The sequence below is a fragment of the Geospiza fortis genome, unplaced genomic scaffold, assembly GCF_000277835.1.
Source record: "Geospiza fortis unplaced genomic scaffold, GeoFor_1.0 scaffold12, whole genome shotgun sequence".
In the NCBI taxonomy this organism is placed as follows: Eukaryota; Metazoa; Chordata; class Aves; order Passeriformes; family Thraupidae; genus Geospiza; species Geospiza fortis.
The window spans coordinates 797,140-823,103 of NW_005054323.1; the positions used below are offsets into that span (position 1 = coordinate 797,140).

At 39.3% G+C, this 25,964-nt stretch overlaps 1 protein-coding gene across 3 annotated transcripts in view; it reads left to right on the forward strand.

Moving 5' to 3' along the window:
• FRMD3 (FERM domain containing 3) overlaps positions 1 to 25,964 on the forward strand; it is an 82,282-nt gene that overhangs the window by 23,708 nt on the left and 32,610 nt on the right. For all 3 annotated transcript variants that reach the window (XM_005420848.2, XM_031056889.1, XM_031056890.1), the window contains exons 3-5: positions 5,245 to 5,323; positions 19,764 to 19,861; positions 21,077 to 21,200. In XM_005420848.2, the coding sequence (XP_005420905.1) occupies positions 5,245 to 5,323; positions 19,764 to 19,861; positions 21,077 to 21,200 (301 nt within the window). The remainder of the gene's footprint in view (positions 1 to 5,244; positions 5,324 to 19,763; positions 19,862 to 21,076; positions 21,201 to 25,964) is intronic.

The window sequence follows — 25,964 nt, forward strand, 5'->3', positions numbered from 1 at the left end:
AGGGTATGCTACAAAAAATGATGCGAAACATGTGGCAGACGAATTTGATGGTTCAAAAAGAAAACGGGGGAAGTGTGGAGAGTTTTGTTCAGGGCTGGCTGCAGGAAAGGGCCATAGTGAGCAAAACCTGCTTCAGCTTAAGGAACTTGGTTTGAAGACATACGTAGGATGTGAAAAAAGGATCTAGTTGCAAAGCTGTAACTAAAAGAATGCTGACAGATGATGACCTTGCCTGCAACATGAGGATGTGGGAGAGAGATTAGTACTGAAAGCACGCAGAATGTATCAAAAGAGTACCTTCAAGAATGTAGAAATAGGCGTATTCGGTTGATAAGTTACTAACCAATCATGAGCTTAGTTTTGCAATATGTATGAACCTCATTATGTACTATATAAATGTAGAATGGAAGAGCAATAAATAGAGTGTCACTGATGACCACATGGTGTCCGTGTCCTCCCTTCTCCGACAAACATATATACATAAATACATATATACATATATACATATATTCATAAATACATATATACATATATTCATAAATACATATATACATATACAATGGAAGATTCGTAAATACATATACAACGGGAGTTTTGTGTGATCCTTCAGGCACTAATATGAATGCTGTGTATTCTATAATCCTCTGAATATTTCATAACAACATTTTAAGCTTTATTATAAACACTTGACAAAATCCACCTTGCCCTGTGTTGCTCTGTAACTAATGAGTGCAATGTGGGATAGCCCTAATTAGAGATTTATGATAGATCAGGTATCCCTTATGCATAAAAACATTGAGTAACATTCTGCCTGTCTTTAAAATGCTCAGCAAGGAATATGGATAAAGAGCTGATTCATCTGGAAAGGAAACAGGTATATGGAAATGGAAACAACTACATATGTCTTAATGGCTGCCCAGAGATGCTTCTGCAGAAATAGTGAACATGAAGACTATTTGAGTGTAATATTTTTTCTTGCTTGTTTGTTTCTTAAATTTCGCTAACTTTTTGTAGGAATCTGTAGTTCAGAGAAGATGTAACAACAAGGAGAGATGAAGGAAGTATTCCGCAAAGTTGCATTCTCAGGACTATGAAGACAATTTTAACATCTGCTTTTGGCTTTCAGTATCCATGTGTAATTCATGTACAGATGTTCATATACACTGACAGTGCAGTGCATTATAGAACATAACATTTTTGCTTGGTGAAAAGGAAATTGTAAAAACAAACTTTCCAAAAAGCGTCAGCTGAGAATCTTCCATCTTTTTCTATTTGGTTGACACTTGTAAAATTTCAATCAAGTTTTTCAACAGCTTTTAAAAACTATTTTCATCTTTCATAGTGTTGTGGTTTAATCCCAGCCAGCAACTGGCCTCATGCATGCACTCGCTCAGTCCCCCACCATCAGGATCACGGAGAGAAGGGTAAAAGCCGGAAAACCCATGGTTAAGACAAAGAAAATTTAATATGGAAGGGAAAACCACACACAAGCAAAGCAAAACTAGGTATTCATTCAGCCCTTCCCATGGGCAGGCTGGTTCAGCCATCTCCAGGACAGTAGGGCCACACCACATGTAACAGTGACTTGGGGAGACAATTACTCCAAAAGTCTCCCCTTCCTCTTTCTTTCTCCTACCTTATATGCTGCACATGATGTCATGTCATCTGGCATATTCTTTTGGTCGGCAGGGGTCATCCATCCTGTCTATGTCTCCTCCCAAATTCCCATGCACTCACAGTCTCCTCACCAGGGTGTCAGTACGAAAAACTTCTTTGTATTATCAACCCTGTGTTCAACACAAATCCAAAACACAGCCCCATACAAGCCACTGCAAAGAAAATTAACACTACCCCAGCCAAAATCAGCACAGATAAATATTTTACTCTTTTTTCAGATTCTTTTTCTATGAAGAAAATGGTAATATGAATGTGTGGGGTTTTTTATAGGGTGCTTAAAAATAGTTCATGTGAGACTCAGTCCCTTACTTACCGATTTCTGTACCAAGGGAGGCATCTCCCATATTCCTCTTTGTTCTTGTCATGGTGTTGTAGGTTTGGGAGTACTTTAGGGAGATCCTTCCTTTCTGATGTACATATAATACTGTATCTTAGTTAAATGTAAATGAAATAAAATTTAAAAACATACAGCCAGTTGCCTTTAAAACTATGCTCTGTGTGTATCTCCTTCATGAGGGTTTAGATCAGGACTTGTTTCAGCATTTAACATAACCTAAATGATTTTATTTTTATTTTTTCTTTCACCTCTTACGTACTGTTAGCATATAAACTGGCAAATTAATGGTTCTGCTTCAATGGAGTTTGCTGTTGATACTATTCTCCACACTAAAGTCCTTTGAAATTATTGTAATTGTGAATGTTTTTTAGTGAGAAAGTGAACTCAGATGGTAGGAAATTCTGACAGAGCCTCAGGCATTTTGCTATGCCAGCTGCTTCTTATCTGAGAGATAAAGGACCCTCTGAAAGAAAAGGCTTATAAGAAGTAGCTACTAAAAAACTGATTATGTGACTTGATAGTTTTGTGTTGATGAAATGTACTTCTGCAATTCTTCTCTATTTTTGAAAGGTTTGTTGTTAATGTCTTCACTTTAATATGGAAGTGGTCAAAAGTAATTTTACTTTCAAGGAATTGAGAAATTATCTGGCTTGACAATCATATCTCTTGAGCTGATAAAATTCAATGCCCGTCTTGGTTTCTGCTATGAGAAACCAAAGAGAGAACATGAAGTCCTCATGAATGTTTCCCCAGTACGGTAAAATGTATGAGAAAAAGGCCTTGCTAAACATTTACATATCATCAAATGTATCTTTGGAAGAACATTAGGCTTATTATCTACCTTAAAATTAAGATGGAGGGTAAAATGGATATCTCTGGGAGTTCCCTTCTTCCCCATTCAAATGTTCATTGCGGCTGGTTTTGCAGCCGGGAATAAGCAACAGAAAAAGAGGCTCTCCTGTAATTGCAGGGAACCTTTTTATCTCCAACGATGAATTAGATGGATAGATTCATATTCTTTTTACCATTTCAAATTGCAAGTTGTTTGTGTTCCATTCTTGCACAGCAATAGAGAAGGGATCTTGGCTTAGCAGGCTGCAGCAGACTTGTATAGTATTGCTGCACTGCTGAGGAGGAATATTGTTACAGGAGCTTGAGTCTAGAAAAAGATTTGAGAAATAGGCTTTAAGCTGCCTTGACAAATCCCCTGCATGTCCTGTGCATTGGTGTGTACTTCTGTCACATACTGTTCTTCTGCTCAAGTAAAACATTTCCTACTTTAACCTTTCCTATGAATGTAGGCTATTTTTATAGTGCAGTGTATGCCATCATTTCCTCACTGTGATACTCTTTGCATATAGGGCAGCTGATACTTTTATGTGTTTACCATATATTGCCAGAATGGGACTCTTCTATTGTAACTTTTATTTATTTATTTATTTTTACCACTGATAAATTTTCCATTTTTTTTAATTGCCATCTGGAAAGCTGGGTGAAATTCAGTACATTTTTGGAGTCTTGCAGTAGGCTTGTATTTGCTACGGCCCTGAAGACACATACATTAACTATTCTTATATCTTCATCGCTATTTCCAAACTAATTCTAAATCTGCCAAAACATCTAAAAGTGAGAGTTTTTTCCTTTATTTTTTCCCCAGGGGAAGAGCTCTTGCTTGTTTAATACAGGTTGTCTCTCCTGTCACGTTTTTAAACTGGAACAGTATTCCAAAAGTTTCCTCCCTTAATAGTTTTAAGATGACTATTGAGGAGTGACAGAAACATTTAAGATTGCTTAAGTTATCTTTTGCTGTGTCCAGGCAACATGACTTCTTAGTGAGTTTCTGCATGGCTGCTTTCCTTTCTGGGACAGTGAATTCACTCTACCTTCTACTTTGCTGCTGTAGGGCAGTTAAGACATAACAACGTCTTCTGTTTTGCAGTCACTGTAAGACAATGCTGCAGTCACATCTAGGACAGCAAAGCCCACAGAAAACAGACTGAATGTTTCTCTAGCTTTCAGAGGGCTTCTCCAGATATGAAAACTGTGAAAGTTCAAACCATCTCTAGAGAACAACAAAGGCTTATTTTTTTTTCTTCATTTCCCCTTAATTTCTATTTATTATCGATTACTTGTTTTTTTCTTTTCCTGTATTTTTCACATTTCCATTCCCATCCCTTCTGAAATTCTTCCTTGTGTCTTAAGTGAATAGTTATTTAAACAAGGAAAAAAATTAAATCAGCAGTTTTTGTGGAAACTGACTGTACTTAAAATAAGCAGAATGTGAGATTTTAAAAGAGGAAAATATTCCTTTATCTTCAAGAAGAGTTGAGTCTTCCAAAAGATACCAACTGTAACAAAAGGTTTAACTCATTTTTATTTTCTATTGCTGTTATACATCACATGGAACTGTGTGATATCTAGGAATGTGTTTCTGAAACACTGCAGCATACATGTAGATACGGCGGTCAGAGTAGCTTGAAGAGTATCATGATTGTTGAACTAATCACCATATGAACTGGTGAGCTTAAGAAGATGGTACAGTAAAATGTTCTGGTAGCTTACTAATTACTGTTATAATTTACAATTTAAAAAAGAAATTATTGATTTCACCTGGTAATGTCTTCCATTTTCTCTGTAATTTTTTCTTGCCCTTTTCTTCTGCTTTCCCTTTTCCTGATGTAAAAGCACAATCTCTTCAAGGTTTTGGAAATTTAAAATTGTCTGTGTACATTGAGAATATACCAAGACCAAAATATATTAAAACTAACTAGAATATTGTAGATCTGCACTTTGCTCTAAATCAAAGTGCCTGAGAGGCACTGATTGCAAAATTGAAATATTTCCTGTTATTGTGATCCTTTCCTCTTTCTCCTTTCCCATTTCTTTTTCCCCTCTTTCTTTTCTATTGAAAGGATTGTACATCAGGCCTGGTATAGATATCATTGCTCAGAGTTGGCTACTATAATCTTATTAAGTACTGGGAACAGAAATATTTCTACCGTCTTTAGTTTCATTAACTAAATGGTTTCTTCAATTTTGTAGTATTATCATTGCTTACTGCTTATCACTTGCCAGAAAAGACCACCCCCAAATAAAGCATATATAATAATGCCCTTGTTTGAATCTCTGCCTAAACTAACCATTAGTAAGTGACTTTAAGGTCACTCCAGAGTGGCTTAAGCAATGTTTGTTTATTATGGTTCTCATGCTTTTTCTTTATAATGTTTCAGCTCATCCACCATATACCATGTGCTTTAGAGTGAAATTCTACCCACATGAACCCTTGAAGATTAAAGAAGAGCTCACCAGGTATTTGTTGTTTTGTTTTGTTTTGGGTTGGCTTTTTGTTTTTTGGTCCATTTTTAGTCTGTGCATTTAATATGTTTTGCTAATAAGTTCAAGAAAAGGCAGATTGTTGTCTAGGGTAGGGTTCTCACTATTTCTGATAAAATTAGCATGGGCTGACATTTGCAACACTGATCTTCTTTGTACTGTGATACCTATAGATTTTTAAAAGCAGTTTAAAGGAAGTCTTCTATAACATACAGACAAGTAGTTATGCTATACAAGAACTTGCAAAAAATGAAGCAATGGTCAAATGACTGGGCAAAATTTACCCTGGTTCTTTCCCTGGCAGGATAAGTTCCCTTCCCTTCCCTTCCCTTCCCTTCCCTTCCCTTCTTTTGCTTTCTTTTCTCTTCACTTCCTCTTTTGCATTCTTTTTTCGTTCCTTCCCTTTTTTTTTCCCTTCATATAATCTGGAAAGTTTAATTCAGACCTGACTATTTCAAGACGTTTATGCATAGTCTCACTTATTTTTCTCTTGGGTGTATCTTTAGGATCACAAATAAGACAATCTTTTCAAAGTAGTGACAGACCTTAAGCTGATACAGAGGTGCAATATATGCATATTTTTCAAGTACAGCTGCTCTGGAGGGTAAGAATTCTTGCTGCTTATGTTGGAATTTTGAAAATTTTGTTGTGAAAACAGAGTTGTACAACAGCTTAGCTGTGCTTAATGAATGGGAGCTCTGTCCTTCCTACTGGCCATTGTGAATATTCTGTTGCTCTGGGCATTTTTCCAAGAAGTGTACATGGGGGGGAAATGTAGGAAAGTAGCTCTTTTGAGCTCTGTACCAGCTGTGCAGGACTGTGTGTGTGCTTCACCACCTTGCTGGAGAGCAGGCCACGCTGCTGACTGCTGGCTGCATGCTGCAGAAGTACCGAGCGCCTCAGCACCTGCTGCCTTGGGCTCTTGGTTGATTCTTTCCCCAAGCACTGCATGTGCTTGTGCTCACAAGTCACTTCACAGTGTGGGAGATCCCATTGTCACTGGCCTCACACTGAAAGTTTCACAAACAGCTTATGTTGTGCTGAATGGTACATTTGTAGTCTGTATAGAACAGCTGGGGCACATGCTGTTATTTTATAGCTATTTATCTTGGAGGAAATACTGGAACTGTACAGCTGAGTGAACAGGTTGTAAACCAGGAAGTCAATGGATTTTCAATATTTGCTACTGCTTGTCCTTAGATGAACATTTTACCTTTTATGATCCACAGTATGATTGTATAGTCCTTTCTCATTCAAGAGTCTAAAGTAATTGGCTTTTAAAAAACCTGAATATCCTCCCAGGATAAGTTTTATTGAAATATAAAGCACCAAGAATTCGCTCACTGATGGTTATTGTGCTGTGAGTATGTTTTAGTCTTTGCTGGGATATTTCAAATAAATTTTTTAAGTGAAGTTGTTGTATAAAAAATGGGTTACAGTCTTTTATAAAAACAAATACCATTAAGAACTTAAAAAGGAGAAATAATTTGAGGTATCATTAATTCAACATGGTTTTGTATATGATCATCTTAATAGTTTCCCAATGTTGTTATTTGGGAAGCTTTGCTTCATCTCTGCCATATGTCTTACACAATAACAAAATACAGAAAATGCTCCTGAAAGGCACAAGTGAAGTGCAGTCATGCAACCCATCTCTCAGAATTTGCTTCATGACCAAAGCAGAGGGTCAGATTCTAGGTGATGCTCTATATTGGCTGGAGTTATTTTTCCTTTTCTTGAATTGCAATGATTGGTGAAATTCAAGCAGAAGAATGTTCATTAGCATTTTACAGAGGGCAGTCGTGAAACCTTGGGGACTAGTTCTTCTAGTCCTACTAGTCTTCTATTTCTTCTAGAGGCTTCTTGGTAGACTTTTGCTTTGCCTTTTTTTTAGTGCTGCTGTGTTCACTTGACAGTCATATTTTTTTGCTGTGTGTTCTTAAGATGTTTTGAAAAGAAATTAATAATATTGTCACCCTTTGACTTAAAAACCATCTGTACTTTGCAGCTGTATGTACAGTCAACTGAATGAGAGTAATAGTGCTTTTCATTTCTGTCACTGCCCATGCCTATGGATGTCAGAGCTGCTCTGTCACTTCTTCAGCTGGGTGGAAATCTGATGGGTGTCTGTGTTCTCCATTTAAATAATGAAATTAATTTACAGTAAGACATTCTATCACATTGCCATACCACTCTTTGTTTCAGAACATTAATTAACCCTGTGGTTAATGCCTCATATGCATTATTGTCGATGCAGCCTTTTTAAAAGCTTTATAAGAATAAATCTTTAATGAGGCATCTTAGAGACATCAGAGAGACTTACAGGTCTTAAAAAGAACTGGTTTTCCTACTCTTCCACAGAAAAAGCTGATGTGAAAAAATCATCTGTTCAGTACACAAAGTTTTGTGTCTATTAGGTAAAGGTTTGATTTCTGTGAAACTGATGTAACATACTATTCAGGATTTAGACATCCTTGCAAGAAGAAAATTTAAGAGTTGTCCCCTCAGATTACTGATGCTTCATTGGGCTTAACCTTGGGCTCAACCTTCCCTGATTGGGCTTGATTGTAATCCTTGATTTACTCTGTGGTTTAACAAGTGAAAGTATTTTCAGAAAATGAAGGTGGAGAATGTTATCACTACGTCTATGATATCATTGAAAAAAGCCCTGTAACAGTCTGAAAACTTGTGCACATTGCATGTTTGGAGGCCAGGAGTGCCTTGAGCAAAAGATGGTGCTGTGTTCTTCCCTGTCACTGCATTTTATTACTACTAAGGACAACTAAGAATATTGTCAGTCACATTGAACCTTTCCAGCCACTTACTTTCATCTTCTCTTGCTTTAACTAACAACAATATTCATAGCTATGCTTTTGAAATAAAATCAGTGTCTTTCTTTGGATGTCAAGGCACTCTGAAATATTGTTGCTAAAGTATCAGTTTCTCTGGGTCAGGACTGAAGGCACTTGAGATGGCAGTTCATGTTCAGACTCAAGCGTTTATTATTTCTTATCAGTGAAACAGTCTCACTGCTGTGAGTTGGGCTTTTCATTAGAAGGCACAAAATGGCCAACAATATCTTGTTACAAGGTCTTTTAAGACTAAACTATCCAATTAAGAACTGATACCTGGATTATTTTCCCTTTTAACCCAATAACTGATCCTAAAGAGCTTGCAATGCAGATGTTTCTGCATTGCAAAATGCCAATTACAAAATGCCACCCAAACCCAAGAAGAAGAAGGAAGAAGCATGAAGAAGAAACCCAGGACCACACCCTGTGCCCTCCATCTTACTTGCATCCATAACATACCAAAAATCCCAAAACCTAAATTTCTCACCAAGTGATACACCTACACTACTCTCTATAATCTATTTCACACTTTTGTGGATTCCAGTCTATCTTGAAGTCTAGGAAACTTTCTCCATGAATGAGGGTCAAAGTCAGTGCTCCCCTGGGGGCTGGGGCACCCCAGAGCAGACAGAGAAATATTCCCGGTGTGCTGGGTTTCAACACTAAAGGAGAAATTCTGTGGAAAATATTTCTGCCTCTCAGTGTGGAAGGAAGGCTCTGTGTGGTCCTTGGTCACTGTTTTCTCTAGAGTGAGCTGGTGTTAGGATGGTGATTCACAAGTTATCTTCAGAGGCCATAGGGGTTGTTGCCTTGATCTCTCTTGCTTATGTAGTAATAGACCACCTGAAACCCAACTTGTCACTGAAGTCAAAATCTTAATATGCACTTCAGGGCTTCTCAGCTCATCTACTTAATGGATGTCAACATGGATTTAGAAGATCTGTCCTTATTTTCAGAAATAGTTTCCACAGCAGAGCACTAAGGCTGCACATCTGAAACATGTTTGAGAAACACTAAAGATACACTTTTTCTTTTTTTAATTTGGCAATTTTCCCAATGACTTAAAAAAAATTGTGATGAGAAAGTGGCAAGGATTTAACTTATTTTTCTCAAATGATTTGGCCTCTGCATGTGCACTGGAGGCTCAGCAGACTGAAACACAAGGAGTATCTATATACTTTTCAATGGTTTGTATAATCTTTTAAATAGAGAAAGATGCTCAGCGTTAGTAGAAGAGTGATGCTCCTTGTAGGGTGTTGATCCTGACTGGATGCCTGGCATCAGCCAAAGCCTTTCTCTCACTTTTCTCCACAGCTAGACCTCTCAGAGGGGAGACAAAATGTAATGAAGGGTCCATGAATTGAAATTAGGACCAGGAGAGATCACTCACCAAATACCATCATGGGAAAAGAGGTTGCAATTTGAGACAGTAATGGAATTTATTACTAAAAAATCAGAGCAGGATAATGAGAAGTAAAATAAGACCTTGAAAATGCCTTCCTCCCCACCCCTCTGTTTTTCCCAACTCTACCTACTCCTTCAATGGCACAGAGAAATAGGAAATGGGTTATTGGTTATGGCCAGTTCATCACAAGTTATTTCTTCTGCTGCTCAGGGAGAGGGGACCTTTCCCTCCTGCACTGTGGGAGACAGTTCCCCATTAACTTCTCTGATGTGAGTCCATCTCACAAGCAGCAGCTCTCAGTGACCTGCTGCAATGTGAGTCCCTCTCCAAACTGCTGCAGCCTGGGTCACTCTTCCACAGGGTGCAGTTCTCCAAGAACAGGCTGCTACAGTAGGGGCTCCTCTCTCCACAGGCCTCCCATGAGTTCACAGCCTCCTCAGGCATCACAGAATTAACTAGGTTGGATAAAACATCTGAGATCATCGAGTCTAACCTATGACCTAACACAGCCTAGCTAGACCATAGCACCAAGGGCCACATCCAGTCTTTCCCTAAACGCCTCCAGAGATGGTACTCCACCACTTCCCGGGACAGCCCATTCCAAAGACTAATCATCCATTCTGTGAAGAAATTCTTCCTAATGTCCAACCTAAACCTCCCCTGGTGCAGCTTAAGACTGTGTCCTCTTGAACTGTCACTGGTTGCCTGGGAGAAGAGACCAAGCCCCACCTGGCTGCACCCTCCTTTCAAATAATTGTGGAGAGCAGTAAGGTGTCCCCTGAGCCTCCTCTTCTCCAGGCAAAACGACCTCAGCTCCCTCAGCTGCTCCTTGTAGGACTTGTGCTTTGGACTCTTCATCAGCCTTCTTGCCTTTCTCTGGACACTTTTGAGCAACTCAATGACCTTCCTGAACTGAGTGTCCCAGAACTGGACACAGCATTCAAGGTGTGGCCTCACCAGTGCTGAGTACAGGGGGACAGTCACTGCCCTGGTCCTGCTGGACACTGTTGCTGATACAGGCTGGGATGCCACTGGCCTTCTTGGCCACTAGGACTCACTTGGCTGGGTCATGTTCAGTACTCTGTCAGCCCTTTCTGCCTGGCCTCTGTCCAGACACTCTGACCTCAGCCTGTAGCACTGCAGGAGCTTGTTTAGGCCAAAGTGCAGGACCTGGTACACTCATATCATTGGATTCAGTCTATCTGTCCAGCCTGTCCAGGTCCCTCTAGAGAGCCCTCCTACCCTCCAGCAGATCAACACACATTCAACTTCGTGTCATCTGCAAACTTGCTAATGGTGAACTTGGCCCCTCATCCAGATCATTAGTACAGGATTGGCCCCAACACAGATCCTTGGGGGGTACACTGGTGAGCAGCCACCAGCTGGATGCAGCACTGTTCACCAGCACTCTCTGGGCCTGGCCATCCAGTCAGTTCCTGACTCAGCACAGAGTGCTCCTGTCCAAGCCGTGGGCTGCCAACTTTTCCAGGAGTGTGCTCTGGGAGACAGTGTCAAAGGCCTTGCTGAAATCCCAGCAGACAATATTCACAGCCTTTTCCTCATTCACCAGGTGCATCACCATATGATCTTTATCTGTGGTCATAAAAGGAGTTAAGGTTGGTCTGGCTAAACCCCTGCTGGCTGGGCCTGATGCCCTGGCCGTCCTGTAGGTGCCATGTGATGGTGCTCAAGATGATCTGTTCCATAACCTTGACAGGTTCCGAGGTCAGGCTGACCAGCCTAGAGTATCCCAAATCGTCCTTTCAGCCCTTCTTATGGGTGGGTGCCACGCTGGCCAGCCTCCAGTCATCAAGGACATCCCCAGTGAGTAAGGAGCCAGGACCCTAGTATACAGACCCACCCCTACTCTTGCCTGTCTCTTCTGAAGAGCAAGTAACCATCCATTGCGGCACTCTAGTCATGCAAGTCATCCCTCCATGTTTCCATGATGGGGACATCATAGCTTTCCTTCTGTACAATGGCTTCCAACTTCTCTTGCTTGTCACCCATGCTGCACACTCTAGTGTACGTGCACATCAGCTGGGCTGCTGATTTCACCCCTGACTCTGGCTTGCCGTCTATGGCTTATCTCTGGAGAGCCCATTTTCATCCTCTTCCCTATTCAAACATTGTTTAAAGTCCTCCCAGTCAGCCCTGCCAGCTCATGGGCTAGAATGTTTTTTGCCCTTGTTAGAGAGATGGAGTCCATCTGACTTTGGAAGGCCTGTTGATGTAAAAAGTTGCCCCATGATCAAAGTTACATCCACCTGCTCTGACATGGGCTGCAGGTGGATAGGTGGATCTCTTGCATCCCTGTGGATCTCCAGGGTCTGCAGGGGCACAGCTGCCTCACCATGCTTTGCACCACAGGCTGCAGAGGAATTTCAGCCCTGGAGTCTGGAGCATCTCCTGCCCCTCCTTCTCCTCTGACCTTGGTGTCTGCAGAGTTGTTCCTCTCATTTTTTTTTTTTAGCTGCAGTTACATTTGTGCAATCACTTACCCCCCTCCCCCAGCAGCACATTTGTATTGGAGCCGCCAGGGATTGGCTGTGCTGGACATGGAGGAAACTTCCAGCAGCTTCTCACAGAAGCCACTGCTGTATCCCCACTATTACCAAAGCTTAGCCATGCACACCCAGCACACTCCTTTACACTGTGGCCATCTCTGAGGGTTTGAGATCTGCTCCAAGTGTAGTATGTGGAGGATATCAGGCTCTTCTGAATGTTACATCTGTGGCTCTCTAGGTCTGGTTATCTGTCACTTACAGATGGTGTGAAGTCCTTCAGTTCTAGAAAATAGCATTTAACTGGCATAACTGAGCATATCTAATGAGAGTAATAAGTGCCAGTTTTTAATTACACGATAGCAACATGATACCACATCTTCATATCTCCCCTGTCCCCTGCCACACATACCTGTAAAACATGATTTCAGTTTCCTTTCTCTTTAAATCAGCATTTGTAATGAACCATGCAGGACTGGGGATAAAGGCCTTGAATACATACAGTTTTGGTATTATTGTTAATTTCCTTTTCTCTTAATTTTCCTTTAAAAAAAAAATCTTTTTGGTTAATTCCCCCTTTTTTTCCAGAAAGCATGATTGCTTGATGGGTAGAGGTTTTCTTTTGCTATGCGCATCAAACTGTGTGCAGAAAAAAGGATATTCACTATAATGCCCAAGGTTATTCTGCTGGCATGGCATGCAAACATAAAGAATTGCTGTGTAGAAAGTTTTACCTGCAGAAATCACTCAATGCGCACCATCCCAGCAGATTTTATGAAAAGCCCAGATATTCTGTGCTTTTGCTCTGTGCTCTGTGCCATTCTTTCCTGTTCTTGTTCACAGCTCAGAGCTCACAGCTGGGAAAGCCTGAGATGCTGTACGTGAACAAGATGGGAACAATCAAGGGAATATGAACAGATCCAAAGACTGATCATACTTTCTATTTTGTTATTTATTTTCAGTGTCCTTGTTTAGTTAATAAATAAATCAGTGGTTTTTATTTCTTATATATGAAAGAATCCCAGGGCCTCATGCTCTTTTATCTTCAAATCCCTATATTTTGGTGTGTATGTATAATTAAAATGAGAGACTATAAAGTCATTTGAGGTCCCAAAGAAATGCTCTAAAATGCTACAGATAATACCGTATCAGTGGTAATCTGTGATTATTATAGAAAAAACAGTTCTAGAAGAGGGCATGGGTGAATAGCTGGTGGAATTAACCAAAGATGGATTATTTCCACTTGCTTTCATCATGCCCTTTTTTCCTAATCCATACTTCCTAATCCAAGAAGCAGTTCTTCAATGACTAGTCTGTCATAAATCAGTGTCACAAGTGTAGCAGGAAAAGCAGATGAAAAAATCCTTTAATTGGAAGTAATATAAAATGACAGAGACTTGGGATATGTAAACATGGCATGCTCGGTGTTTGTCTTGTCCAGTCTCAGTCAGCTGTACTTGATGTTGCCATGTGCTGGAAGAGTCTGGTGCTTTTCCCTCTAGAAGCAGGAGGCCATTTGAATTTGACAACGATAGTTAATGCCTGAATGGATCTGGTTCTTAATGCCTTAATATCAAGTGATTTATTTGCAAGCTGGAAATTTGTGCAATATATTTGTGCTATTAACCAATAGCTCTAAGTGGGTTCATATGAGCTGGGCCTGCAACGCTAACCCTGTTCCAGACATAAAATTATTATTATTAGGAATACCTAATACATCAAATTATTATTATTAGGAATACCTCTGCTCTTCCTGGTACCCCCTTCTGCTCTTCTCAAAGTGTGCAGTCATAGCTATGCTTTGATATCTGTGAAAGTCCACTTATCTATTTTGGCTTTGTCAAGGACACTTTGGCAGTTGCCAAGTGAGTTTATAGTTTTAATAATATTGCAGTCACAATCAGATTGAATAGAATAAATCTTAAAAGTGAGTGTTTTTCTAGTAAGAGCACTTGATGCCTTAGGCTTGTAAATAACATTCAGAGTAGAGAAAAAATTACCAAGAGGAATAATGTTTTTTTTTAGTGGAGATTGTACCTGAGGGAGAAGAGACCTTGTGCATGTTCAGATCTTTTCCTTTGGTCCTCTGAGGGGAAGGCAGAATGGCAGAGAAGATGCAGTCCGGTCATGGTGTCTTGCAGAAAAGACTATTCGCGTGCTGTGGTGGGACTTTCATGTAGACAGGAGCCAAAACAATGCTTATCTTTTACCACTCCTTTGTCTGCTTTACTCATTAGTGCAATTAATTATTAAGTAACAATAAAGATTTTTTTCCCAGAAGCCTGTGCTGACAAGAAACTCACTGGGATGGCAATTTATCACCCTTTTCCTAAGGAAAGACCATACAGGCACTGGCCAGCTCTAAAGCCAGGAGGACAAGCCCATGTCTTGCTAGGTGCAAGTGGCAGTCATAATCCTGACCACAGGAGTTAGAGATTTGACATTACTGTAAACTGGTATTAAAGCCACCTTCCTATGCACCACCCCAGGCATAAAATGAAGTACTTCTTCCTGAAGGAATAGTTTTGGGTGTTTTGGGGCACTTTTTATTACCAGGAATTCACAATTTTGGCAGTATAGGACGGGTATAGGTTCAGAATGGAGATATGGAGTACAGATACCTTCATTATGTTTTGAGTCCTTAGCATTAGTATATTTCTTCAGAAGGTGTAGAACAAGAAGGGAGATTCTTTCTGCAGATGCCTGTTAACACAGAGCTAGTCACGCAGTTTCTCAAATTTTCTGGTGTTAGATATTTTAAGAGAAGTAGAATTTTCCATTTTCTTGTGTTTATCTGAAGATTATGCTTTGAAATCATGATAGATATGCCCCCAGTTCCTAATTCCTCTACTGGAATTTGCTTATGACTGATCACAGAGGTTAAAAAGGGCAACTGCTGTACTGACATTAGTGTGGCATGCTTATTGTCATGCATATCTGCTTTACAAATGGAGAGCTGTTTTACAAATGGGTTTAAGCTGTGCTATCATGAACAGAACTTTCCTACTGTTTCAAAAAACAATAAATCTAATAGATGATCTCCTTCCCATCCAAATTCACTAAAGGATTTTGGAATAGTTATATTAGGACTTTCAACACTTAAATTCATGCACATTCATGTTAGTATTATTTTCACCTGTATTTGTGTAATCATTCTTTTTTTGTACTTGGTAATACTGTTTTTCTTCACAATCTTCTAAGGCAGTTGGTTTACTATCTGCTATGGCAAATGCTTTCTTTCCTCTGCCTTAAGCAATTTCCCAGTTTCACTGATTTTCCTCTAGCTCTAGTGTTGAGGATTCAGTGGATAGTAGTTCTTTGTTTGCCTTTCCCACTACCTCATGATTTCAGAAGACTCACTCTTAGTCTCCTTTAATCACAATCTTGCCCTATAAGGGAGGCTCTGTCTTCTCATTCATTTTAGTTCTCTCTATTAATCAAGCTCAGATATGTCCGACTCAGGCTGAAGGGAGCAGAGCTAGGTAAAAAATTCAAGGTGTGATAACTTAAATGCTTTAAGTACTGACAAAATGCCCCTCTGTCTTTTTCACAATATCTTTCTCAGCGATGCCCAACATTCTCTTGGGTTTTTGGCTGCTTCTGTACCCTGACTTAATGATTTCAGAGTGATGACTTTTTCTTATTTTAAAATATATCAAAATCCATTTCAAGGATTAGCAAGTAAGTAAGCAATATATTTCAGCTAATATAATTATTTTTTCTGTCACAGAATCAATTAGATTGGAGAAGATATCTGAGGTCATTGAGTCTAACCTGTCATTTAAAACCATGGTGCTTGGTAGACCATGGCACTGAGAGCCATATCCAGCCTTGTCTTAAACCCCACTGGACAGTGATTCCACTCTCCTCTCTGGGGAGCCTATTCCAAAGCCTAATCATCCATTCTGTGAAGAAATTCTTCCTAATGTCCAACCTAAACCTCCCCTGGTGCAGCTTAAGATTGTGTCCTCTTGTCCTGTGACTGGTTGTCTGGGACAAGAGACCAAGTCCCACCTGGCTGCACCCTCCTTTCATGCAGCTGTGGAGAGCAATAAGGTCTCCCCTGAGCCTCCTCTTCTCCAGGCTAAACAGCCCCAGGTCCCTCAGCTGCTCCTTGTAGCACCTGTGCTCCAGTCCCTTCCCCAGTCTTTTGCTCCTTCTCTGGGCTTGCTCCAGCACCTCATTGTCCTTCTTGAAGTGAGGACCCCAAAACTTGACACAAGACTATAGGTGTGGCCTCACCTGGGCTGAGTACAGAGGGAGAATGACTTCCCTAGTCCCCCTGGACGGACTGTTCTTGATAAAGAACAAAGGCTGGGATGCCATTGGCCTTCTTGGTCACCTGGACACTCTGCTGGCCCATGTTGAGCCCTTTTCTCTTCATGGCTCTGTAAAGTATAGAAAATATGTTCTCTTATTTGTGATATTACATACTTGTATGTAGTAGTTAGTGTTTGGTGGAGATTCATATGCTTTGGCAGGAAACCGGTGCTCCTGCAGTGTACTTGATATTATCTGCTGTTGAAAACAAAATGCAAAGTTGGTATTCAGAATAATATGCATAAAGAACTCAAAAATTCTTCTAGGTAGAAGGACACCCAGTCCAGGACTATCATAAAAACATTCATTTTCCTTCTACCACGCTGTACCACAAACAGCACCATGGAAAATAGTAGTGAGTCAAAGTCAGACACCATGCTGAGATAGCAATTTTTTTGAATTGCTGGATCTCTGGAGATGACCATATCTGTCAGCTGGAAAGACTGCAACAACACCAAGAGATACATTGCTATGAGAATAAACTATATTAAGTGACTTGAACAAAGTAAAAAACCACTGGGTGGCCAAATCACAAGATTTGGCTGTGGGAAAGCTTTCTTGCCTCACTGAACACCTTAAAATAGATAGATTGTCTGTTAAGCCGCTAGCAACATGGTCTCTGGGGGGTCATGATGCCTGCTTAAAAACAAGAATAGTTATTGCTGACCCTTAATCTGCACGGCAGGAAAGGTTTGGCCGACCTGAAGTTGAGTCATCTGTACTGCAAACAGATGATAGATGGAAATGAGGTTATTCCAATGAGAGACATTTGTGAATGTAAGCATAAGTTTACTAGCTTCTTATTAAGCTTGGATACTTAGGGCTGTAAATCAGGTTATAAAGATATGCCAGGGCTTGGAAAAAACAGCTATGGTGGAAGGACACATGAAGAAGCAAAATCAGTTATTTTGCAAGCTATTTCTGTAAGTGTATGCAGTTTTAAGTACATACATATACCTCAGTGAGTTTAGTAGTCAGGGCTTTTTTTTAATAAGTTTTTGCTGACCTGGGTCATAAATTACTACATCAGTATTACAGGAAATGCTTGAAGTTTAGTGAGCCTTTGGTAAAATGTGCAAAAATTCCTTTCAATTGAAAATACATTTATATTTTCCATTTGAAAGAGTTCTAAAGTCTTGGTCCTGTTCCAGGCTGCCCTTCTTGCTTTGTAGATCTCAGCCTGTCTTCATAGGACAGGTGCTCCAGCTGTCTGATCAATTTGGTGGCTCTTCTCTGGATTTGTTCCAGCAAGTTCACCTCTTTCTCATGTTGCAGACCCCATAGACGGATGCAGGGTTCCAGGGGGTGTCTCACCAGAGCAGAGTGGAGGGGCAGAATCTCCTCCCTTGACCTGCTGCTCATGCCTCTTCTGATGCAGCCCAATGTATGATGGGCTTTCTGGGCTGCCATTGCACACTCTTGGGTCATGTTGAGCTTTTCATCCACCAACATCCCCAAGTCCTTCTCTTCAGGGGTGCTCTCAATTAATTCTCCATCTGGCCTGTGTTTGTGTTTCGGATTGCCCTGACCCACGTTCAGGACCTTACAGCTGGCTGGCCTTGTTGAGCTTCATGAGGTTTCCACAGATATGTGTGGAAGCAGGCTTTTTTCTCAAGCCTGTTAAGGTCCCTCTGGATCGCATCTCTTCCCTCCAGCTATGTTGACAGACCCCTCCACTGCTTGGTTTTTTTGGCAAATGACACTGAGGATCTTCAATTGTGATCAGTAACAATTTGCTCAGAAATAACACATGTTGATCTATTGACCTCAGAACTTGACTAGCAAGCCATGCTCTGAACCCTTGGGTGGGTTTTTTTGTCACTGCTTAGAAGCTGAACACAGTTTGGCCTCAAGCTAATGGTCACTCTGGAGAATGGCATCCCATTTTTTCACGCTGGAAAATCTTACCAAAATTCTTTGCATAGGGACTGCTCAATTTCCCAAGTTATATATGGTATTTACACCAATATACTGAACCTTTTCTGGTACACTGTCATTGCAGATTAAGAATTTTTACTTTATCTCACTGAAGCCTCTGGTGTACTCTGTTACAGGTAGTTCCTCTGGAATCTACCTGTAGAATAGCAGTACCAACATACAGAAGTGAATTTGTGAGCTGTTACTGGACATTGATTAAGGGGGGAAAAAAGATGTTGCAGAAAAAAAAAAAGGCCTGAAATGTAAAGATCAGTGAAGGGATGTGTTTACAATGAGAGAAGATTGCTTTTCTCATTGATAACTATATCCCATTTATTGTATTCAGTAACAATCCAAGGAAAGGAAAAAAGTTTCTCTTGACCTTCAGATAGTATTTCCAGGTTTGCTCTTGATGTAGAAGCTCATTATATGACCAGGTAACAGAAGTAAGTAACTTGGACAAAATATGTCTGATACTGACACATAAACTACATTTTTATTGGCTATGCTGTATGTTGCTCGAGGTTGGAGAGGACTGGCAGTGTCAAGGAATGTCCTGATGGTCTGCAGAAGCCACTGAGTCTTGATAGAACCCTCTAGACGGTAGATTTTGTCTAGTCAAAGCAATGTTTAAATAGATTACTTTCCCAGAGGGGTGAAGCGGCTGAATGCTGTGGCTGTAACCTGCTAGGTGCTGGGAAAGAAGCTGTGAGTGGTAGAAGCTCACTGCGGTAGAAGGCAGAGGACAGGTAGAAGGAACCTTTTGTTTTCTTCTCCCCATTTCTTTAGAGAAAGAGATGAATGGGAGAGGAGACCCCCTGCAAGGCAGGTGCCCCATGCCTGTGGCTCTTTAAGCCTCATGAAGTTATTGCTTCCTTCAGATTTCATCTGGGATTCTTTACAGATTAAAAACCCCCAAAAACCCAAAACCAAACCAAACCAACCAAACAAGCAAAAAAAAAACCAAAAACCAAAAAACCCAAACTCCCAAAAAATTCCAAAACCAGAAGAGGAAAAAATCTCCACTGTGGTCAGTGTGCTATTTTGCCGACAGTAAGAGAAAGATTTCCTTGTGTAAACTTGTATATAATGAAAACAGGGGTGCTCAAACAAGCTTACATTACCATAATCTATTTTACATTAGTAATGAGAATTGTAATAGATGTATTTTAAATAAAACATGTTCAATGACATTTTATGTGGGGTTTTGTTATTTTTGCCCTTATTATTTCGCCGTTACTGAAAGAAAATCTATTTAATTTTCTTTTTCTTGTGGTTGTGATTTGCCTCTTTTTCCCTCCAACTGAAATAACAAGAGGAAGATTCAAAATAGTTGCACAGCTGGTTTCATACTGATATGTTAAATCTGTTACAAAAAGATAGCACATATTTTATTAATTTTTAAAATTATATTTCAGATACCTCTTATATCTACAAATTAAAAGGGACATTTTCCATGGCCGTTTGCTGTGTTCCTTTTCTGATGCTGCCTACTTGGGTGCCTGTATAGTCCAAGGTAAGTATGAACAGGCTTCTTTAAATACTTCACTCATATGTTGGTTCTATCAAATAAGCAATGCAAAACTTGTGACTACAGCTAGCAGTAACTTGTTCTTGTTGCTTTTGTACTGTTTCCCTGTATTGATATGCACTCTGAAGTCTTGTAAGTAATTCAGCCAATTTAGCCAATGAAGTGGAGCTTAAAAAATTAAACCAAATAAGTTATCCTAGCATTTTAGTGAAGAAGTATGGCATCATTGTTAGATTCCAATTACCAAAATAGAAAAACTCCATTCTGAATCCTGAATAGAAATGTAGCCTATTCTGTTTGAATTAAGTAGGAAAAAGTGTCATTTGATGCCCTTTTTTATGTTAAAGAAGACCTGTGTGATGATGGAATCTCTGACAAAAATCGAAGATGTAATGCAATGGGAAAGAAATTTTAGTTTATTTTCTCTAAGTTTTTTTTTTTTAATTTCCCCTCTCTCTCTCCACTATTTCCTTAGAAACAAATTCAGATAGATGTCTTGTATTGTACAGAGAGGAATAATCATCTATATGTCTGATTAGGGAAACTATAAGTGTGAAAGTTCCCTTTATTCTGTCTTAAGGTGAATGAAGCTCTTAATGCATTAGAACACAGTGTATCCAAACCAAAACTGAGCCCAGCCCTTATTAAATGACACTCATTCAGAAAATTAGAACATCAAATGTCAGGTTTGTGTACCTGAGTGGCGCATTTTTTGGAAGAGAAACCAAGTTCTGCCCGTTACCTTGATTAACATTGTGGCCTGTGTTTCTCTGCTAGAACAGAATTAGGACCAGTCCATGCCAGTGTAGATAAATCATGTGAAGAATGGAAGAATCAGGAATCCATTATTTTAGATCTGCCTGGTCCTAAAAAACAAAGCTACTCAAAGGGAAACATTGCCAAAACTTCTGTTTTACAGAGCATTTTCTGCCACAGAAAATAGTTCAGTATTGCTAATTAATGCTGTAGTTAATAAACCATTGAACTTCTCTTGAAACTCACTGATTAAAGTGACAGATATAAGGATTTTCTTGTTTCAGTTAATTATAAATTCCTCAAAGAAGCATTTCTTGAGACATACTGGATTCTTACTGACTGTGGAAGTACCTTGAATTACAATGAATTTACTGACTTATTTCCCTATTAATTAATGTTACAATTCAATTTTTCTGCTTTGTTTTGTGTTTTGGATCTGCTCAGCTGAGCTTGGTGATTATGATCCTGATGAACACCCAGAGAATTACATCAGTGACTTTAAGATTTTTCCGAAGCAGTCACAAAAGCTTGAGAAGAAAATAGCTGAAATGCATAAAAATGAATTCAGGTAATTTAAAATGCTGTTTGATAAAGAGACAGCTAAGAAATACTTTTATCTGTTTCCAAGTAGCGCATGTTAACTTACGAGAGTTTGTTCCATGAATTATAATAGAAGCTCTGCCAATATGCTGTCTGATAGGCCGTGTTTGAAAATGTGGTTTCAGCTCAGGGGGTTTTCTTTGCCTATTAACCTTCATTAATCATAGTTGATTCCTGCATGACTGCTGGTAATTTAGACTTCATTTGCTTGAAATGTAGGTCTGGTTAGTGGGAACAGCTCTCATGATCAGAGCTGCTCTAGTTGATTAGTGGAATAACATCTTTCATTTAGGTAGCACATGTTTCTTGCTGAGAAATTTCTGTCTGTAGTGCAATTCTAAAATTCTTGGTAGATATTGACCTGATTGAAACTATAATTAGGTCATTTTATCTGTAGGTGGTTAACATAGTGGTGAATTGCACAGAAATGTATTTAAGCAACTTCCTTGGAAGACTAAGGAGGTGAGATCCAGAACTCTCTGCCTGCTCTTTTTTCTGTCCTAAACTTTTAGTACTGCAACAAAAGGCAAGGGAGAAAACAAATTAGTCAATCGTTTGATTTTTAAGTTAAATGAGTTTCAGGAGAGAAGGAGCAGTGAGCTGTGCAACTATACCCTCTTCAGGGTTGTTAGTGAATGACATGCAGAGTGTCTGGAGGGAGATTTCATGAGGCCCTCGGCATCCTGCTTAGTTGAGGATGTGCAGAAAATCAAATGAAATCAAATTATTAATTACGTAACTAGAAGGACATTTTAATGGAAAGATTACAAGGCCCTTTGCACTTGCTTACCCTGTGTTCCCTGTTCTGTTTTCATATTTCGAGATATGCAAAGAAAGGAGAAAAATTCCTTTTAAAGAGAGTTAAATCATAGAACACTTTTTATTTCCAGAAGCCTATAAAACATATTTTTCGAGTAAAGTTCAACACTCATGACAGTAAGCTTGCCAGTATTAATGTGTCTTTTTTTTCTTGAAAACTATATACTTTCTTTATATTTCTTTCAGTGAAATAATGTTTTAAATGGTTATATCTAACATTTTTTAAAGTAGTTCAGCCTGCACGGTACACAGACCCATAGAAACAACATTTTAAAATAAGAATAACTTATTTTACTGTCAGTATTTTTCCATACACTGTCTACAGATTTCCAAAGAATAAATTCAACCTTTAAAAAGATATTTCATCAGTTAAGCCAAGGTGCAATTGGAAAGTCTGATAATTTCAGTCTTTCATTAACAGGCTCATGCTTTAGGAGAAGAGACAGAAAGCTGGTGGGCCGGTACTGGTTGGTTTTATATTTTGTAACACTGACCGAGATGTATTTTTCTGTATTGGTTTGCTTTTTTATGGATGTGTAATTCTTCATTCTTTGTCCATGCAATCATCTAGCTCTCCTGGCACATAACCAGGCACATTTTTAGCTCATCTTTTAAATCCCCTTTCCTGTTGATGTAATCTGTCTGATCCTTTGACAGTAAATGTTATAAACTTTCACACAGGTCCCTCTGAGATTCTCTAGGTCCTGAATTCCTTCCATCAGTGGTTGCTCAGCACCTGAGGATGTCCCTGAATTTCTTCAGTAGTCTTGTCAAGAGACACCATTCCTGATTACCTTTTGGAATCAGATGGTATCAGGCTGACTTTTTGGTTGGTGGATCTGCTGGTTCCTAAAACAAACAAACAAACAGAAAACCTAAACCAGGAGGTGTTTGAGACATAACTATGTTTTATAGCAGAATTCTTCTCACTTATATATACCTTAATTTGCTTTCTAGTCTATATTTTACAAATTTTAATGTTATGAATTTTAGGCTCAGTGGCTCATAGCTCTTTGTAGCCTTCAAGAACTGCCATCTGTCTTTTCTGTTTTTTTGCTTATGTCAGCATCCCTTGTGCGCTACCTATTTGTCTATTAGCAGAGAATAAAGGCAGTTTCAGAGCTGTCTGGGTAGCTGCTATTTGGTAATTTCCCACTCTTTGTTTTCCCCAAACTGATCATCCTGTAACATTTTTTACATCAGACATTAGCCAGTCATTTTTCAGGAAGCTTTACCTTTTTATGGATATTTAATTCCATGGATCTCTATTCTAGCAGTACAAATTAATAAAACATATCTGACATATAATGAAGTATATAGAGAGGGTTCCAGTGCTAGATTATCAGACTTCAGTTGGAAAAAAATTATAGGAAAAAACGGACTTCTCTCTGGCATTGATAAGCACGTGTGTTTCAATGTATTCAATGCATTTTTCAGGAAGTCAGATTTTCTGATAACAATTAATATTGTGCTGCTCAGTGAGTATTTTTAAGAGTTGCAAGGAGTCCCTCAGGTCTCTTCCTACAAGATACTCAAGTGTAAGCTGAACAGATGAGACTGAGAGCCTTTTTAATCCAGCTGCCATTCATCTGCCTTCAGAACTGTAACCTCTCAGTTTCAGCTCTGTGAGTTTTTTTCACACGTGTAAACAAACAAAGATGATGACATCTCTCTCCAGCAGTAGGCTCCCATATCACCAAAGCCCTGGGGCTTGGAAGAGACCAGTTCTTTGAATCCTGTGTCAACGTCCTTAAGACCTGTTCATGGGTCCCACCTTTTCTTCTGTCCTACAGAAAGATGGAAGAGTTTAACTTTAGAAAGGAGCATGAAGATCAAGAGTGGAGTGTCTCAGAAGCAGCAGTAGGGTACTGTGACAGCTTCCAGTGATTCCTTCAGTGTTATTTAGAAGCCTTTTTTAATTACTTAAAGGAGATATATGACAGGGTATCATTATTTCTTATTGGTTTTGGCTATGAGGTCATCTCTGGATTTAACAAAATATAATCCATTGTGTGACATTCTGTTGCACTTAATTACAAAAATATAAATGTGACAGACAGAAATTCATGGCAGGTTTGTTGAGTTGTGATTGTCTTGTGAATTTTTACTCTTGCCTCATTAAGGGAGGGGGAACTACAGAACGCGATAAAAGACAGAAGAAAAAAATACCTTCTAAAGAATTTGATACCAGGTCTTATGTCCTTCAACAGAGTTTTTTACTCTGATAAAGTTCCCTGGTTTTGGAAAGATACCTTTTTGCCAGAGGTCCCAGTGGCTAGCCACCAGAAAAATATAAAGATTTCTAAGGGAAATATTGACATATGTCCCTAACAAGGGAATTTATGTTTATTGGACTGATGTTTTGGTAGGGTTTTCTTCAGGGTTTTTTTTTGTTTTGTTTTGGGTATGGTTTTTCTGAGGGGGAGTGGGAGTCTTTGGTTTTGTTTTTTTTCTTTTTTTTAAAAGGACTCACTTATTGAAAGTCAAGCACTTTTATATGCCATCTTAAAACTAGTATTCCATTTTTAGTTCTGATATGAAATATTGCACCATATATTTATGGAAATGTTATGTAAAAAGCCTTGAATTTACCTGAAAGCCCCCCACAAATATTTACTTTTTCAAAGTTACATGACCTGTTCAAATGCCTGTTTTCAATGCTGAACTCATATAGGTAAATATAAGGTTTTTATTCCCTTGGATGGTCAATGTGGATGCAGGCTTGAGGTATCTGAGTGTTCCTGAATAAGCTTTTGTCTCTACTTTGTGTATCAAACGATTTGCAGGAGTCATATGTGAAAGACTGTCTTTTGAGAGAAGAAAATTTTCCTCTGAGGGTGTGAAATCACTGCCATTTTCTGATAATAACTATCTCAAAGATGCTAAGATAAAGGGAGTATTCTTCTTGAAAACAAGAGTAGCAAATTATTGTTTGTCTTTGATCCAAGCTAAAAGAGAAGTGTTGTTTAAATGTGTTTTGAAAGGCATATAATATTTTTATCTTTTGCTGTATCATCTACACTGTAACTACCCAGCGAGGATTTAAGCACGTTCCAATTTCTTGTGCTCCTTTGACTCTTACCATGTTCCCTCAGCCGTCCCATTAGCTCCCAAGTGGCTTTTACACTGGTGCCAGCAGGAGCACAGGATATCCCAATCTCCACTGATGTGGCTCTCCAGCCCTTGTGCAGCTGTCAGCGGAGCCATTGGCAAGCATAACTATAAATGTTACTGTCTGAGTGCAATCTGGGAGGCTGTCCTAAAAGATTTGGCAATGGTTGCTAGAAAATGCTTTTCTTTGTGGGTGTTAATATAATTTCATTGAAGATTAAACAACTTCTTGCATGCTGTATACATTGAAATTCAGCATACATTGAATACATTAAGAAGCACTAAAACTAAATTTTGCTTTAGCTAATCCAAAATAAGATGGATTTGTTTCATTTAGGTGCTTCTCATAATTAAAAGTTCATATTATATGGTTTTATGCATAGTGCTGGTGGCCCACTCATGTAAACTTTAAATTTAGCTTCTAGTAGTACTTTAATCACTCTGGTATCTAACAGCCTCATATACACTAAGGGAATTCAATTCAAAGGACAGGCAGTATGTTCCAAAACTTGCAAGTCATGTTACAGAAAACAGAAGCCACTTTTCTGGGGATCAAGGATCTGTTGAGGTTTATGTGGAGCTGAGGGAGATTGGATCACAGCAGGGCTTGGGCTACTGCAGGGATAAGTGCTTTCCAGACCTCAGGACCCAAAGTATTTTTAGTTCCTGGTTATACAAAATATACTGAAGGCTTTGGAGGGCTGAGTCCAGTGTCTTCTTCCTTTCAGCTTTGATATCACATGCTGCCTGAGTTTCCCAGTGAAGTAATTTAGATTTATCTATCAGGCCGTATGTTGGCCAC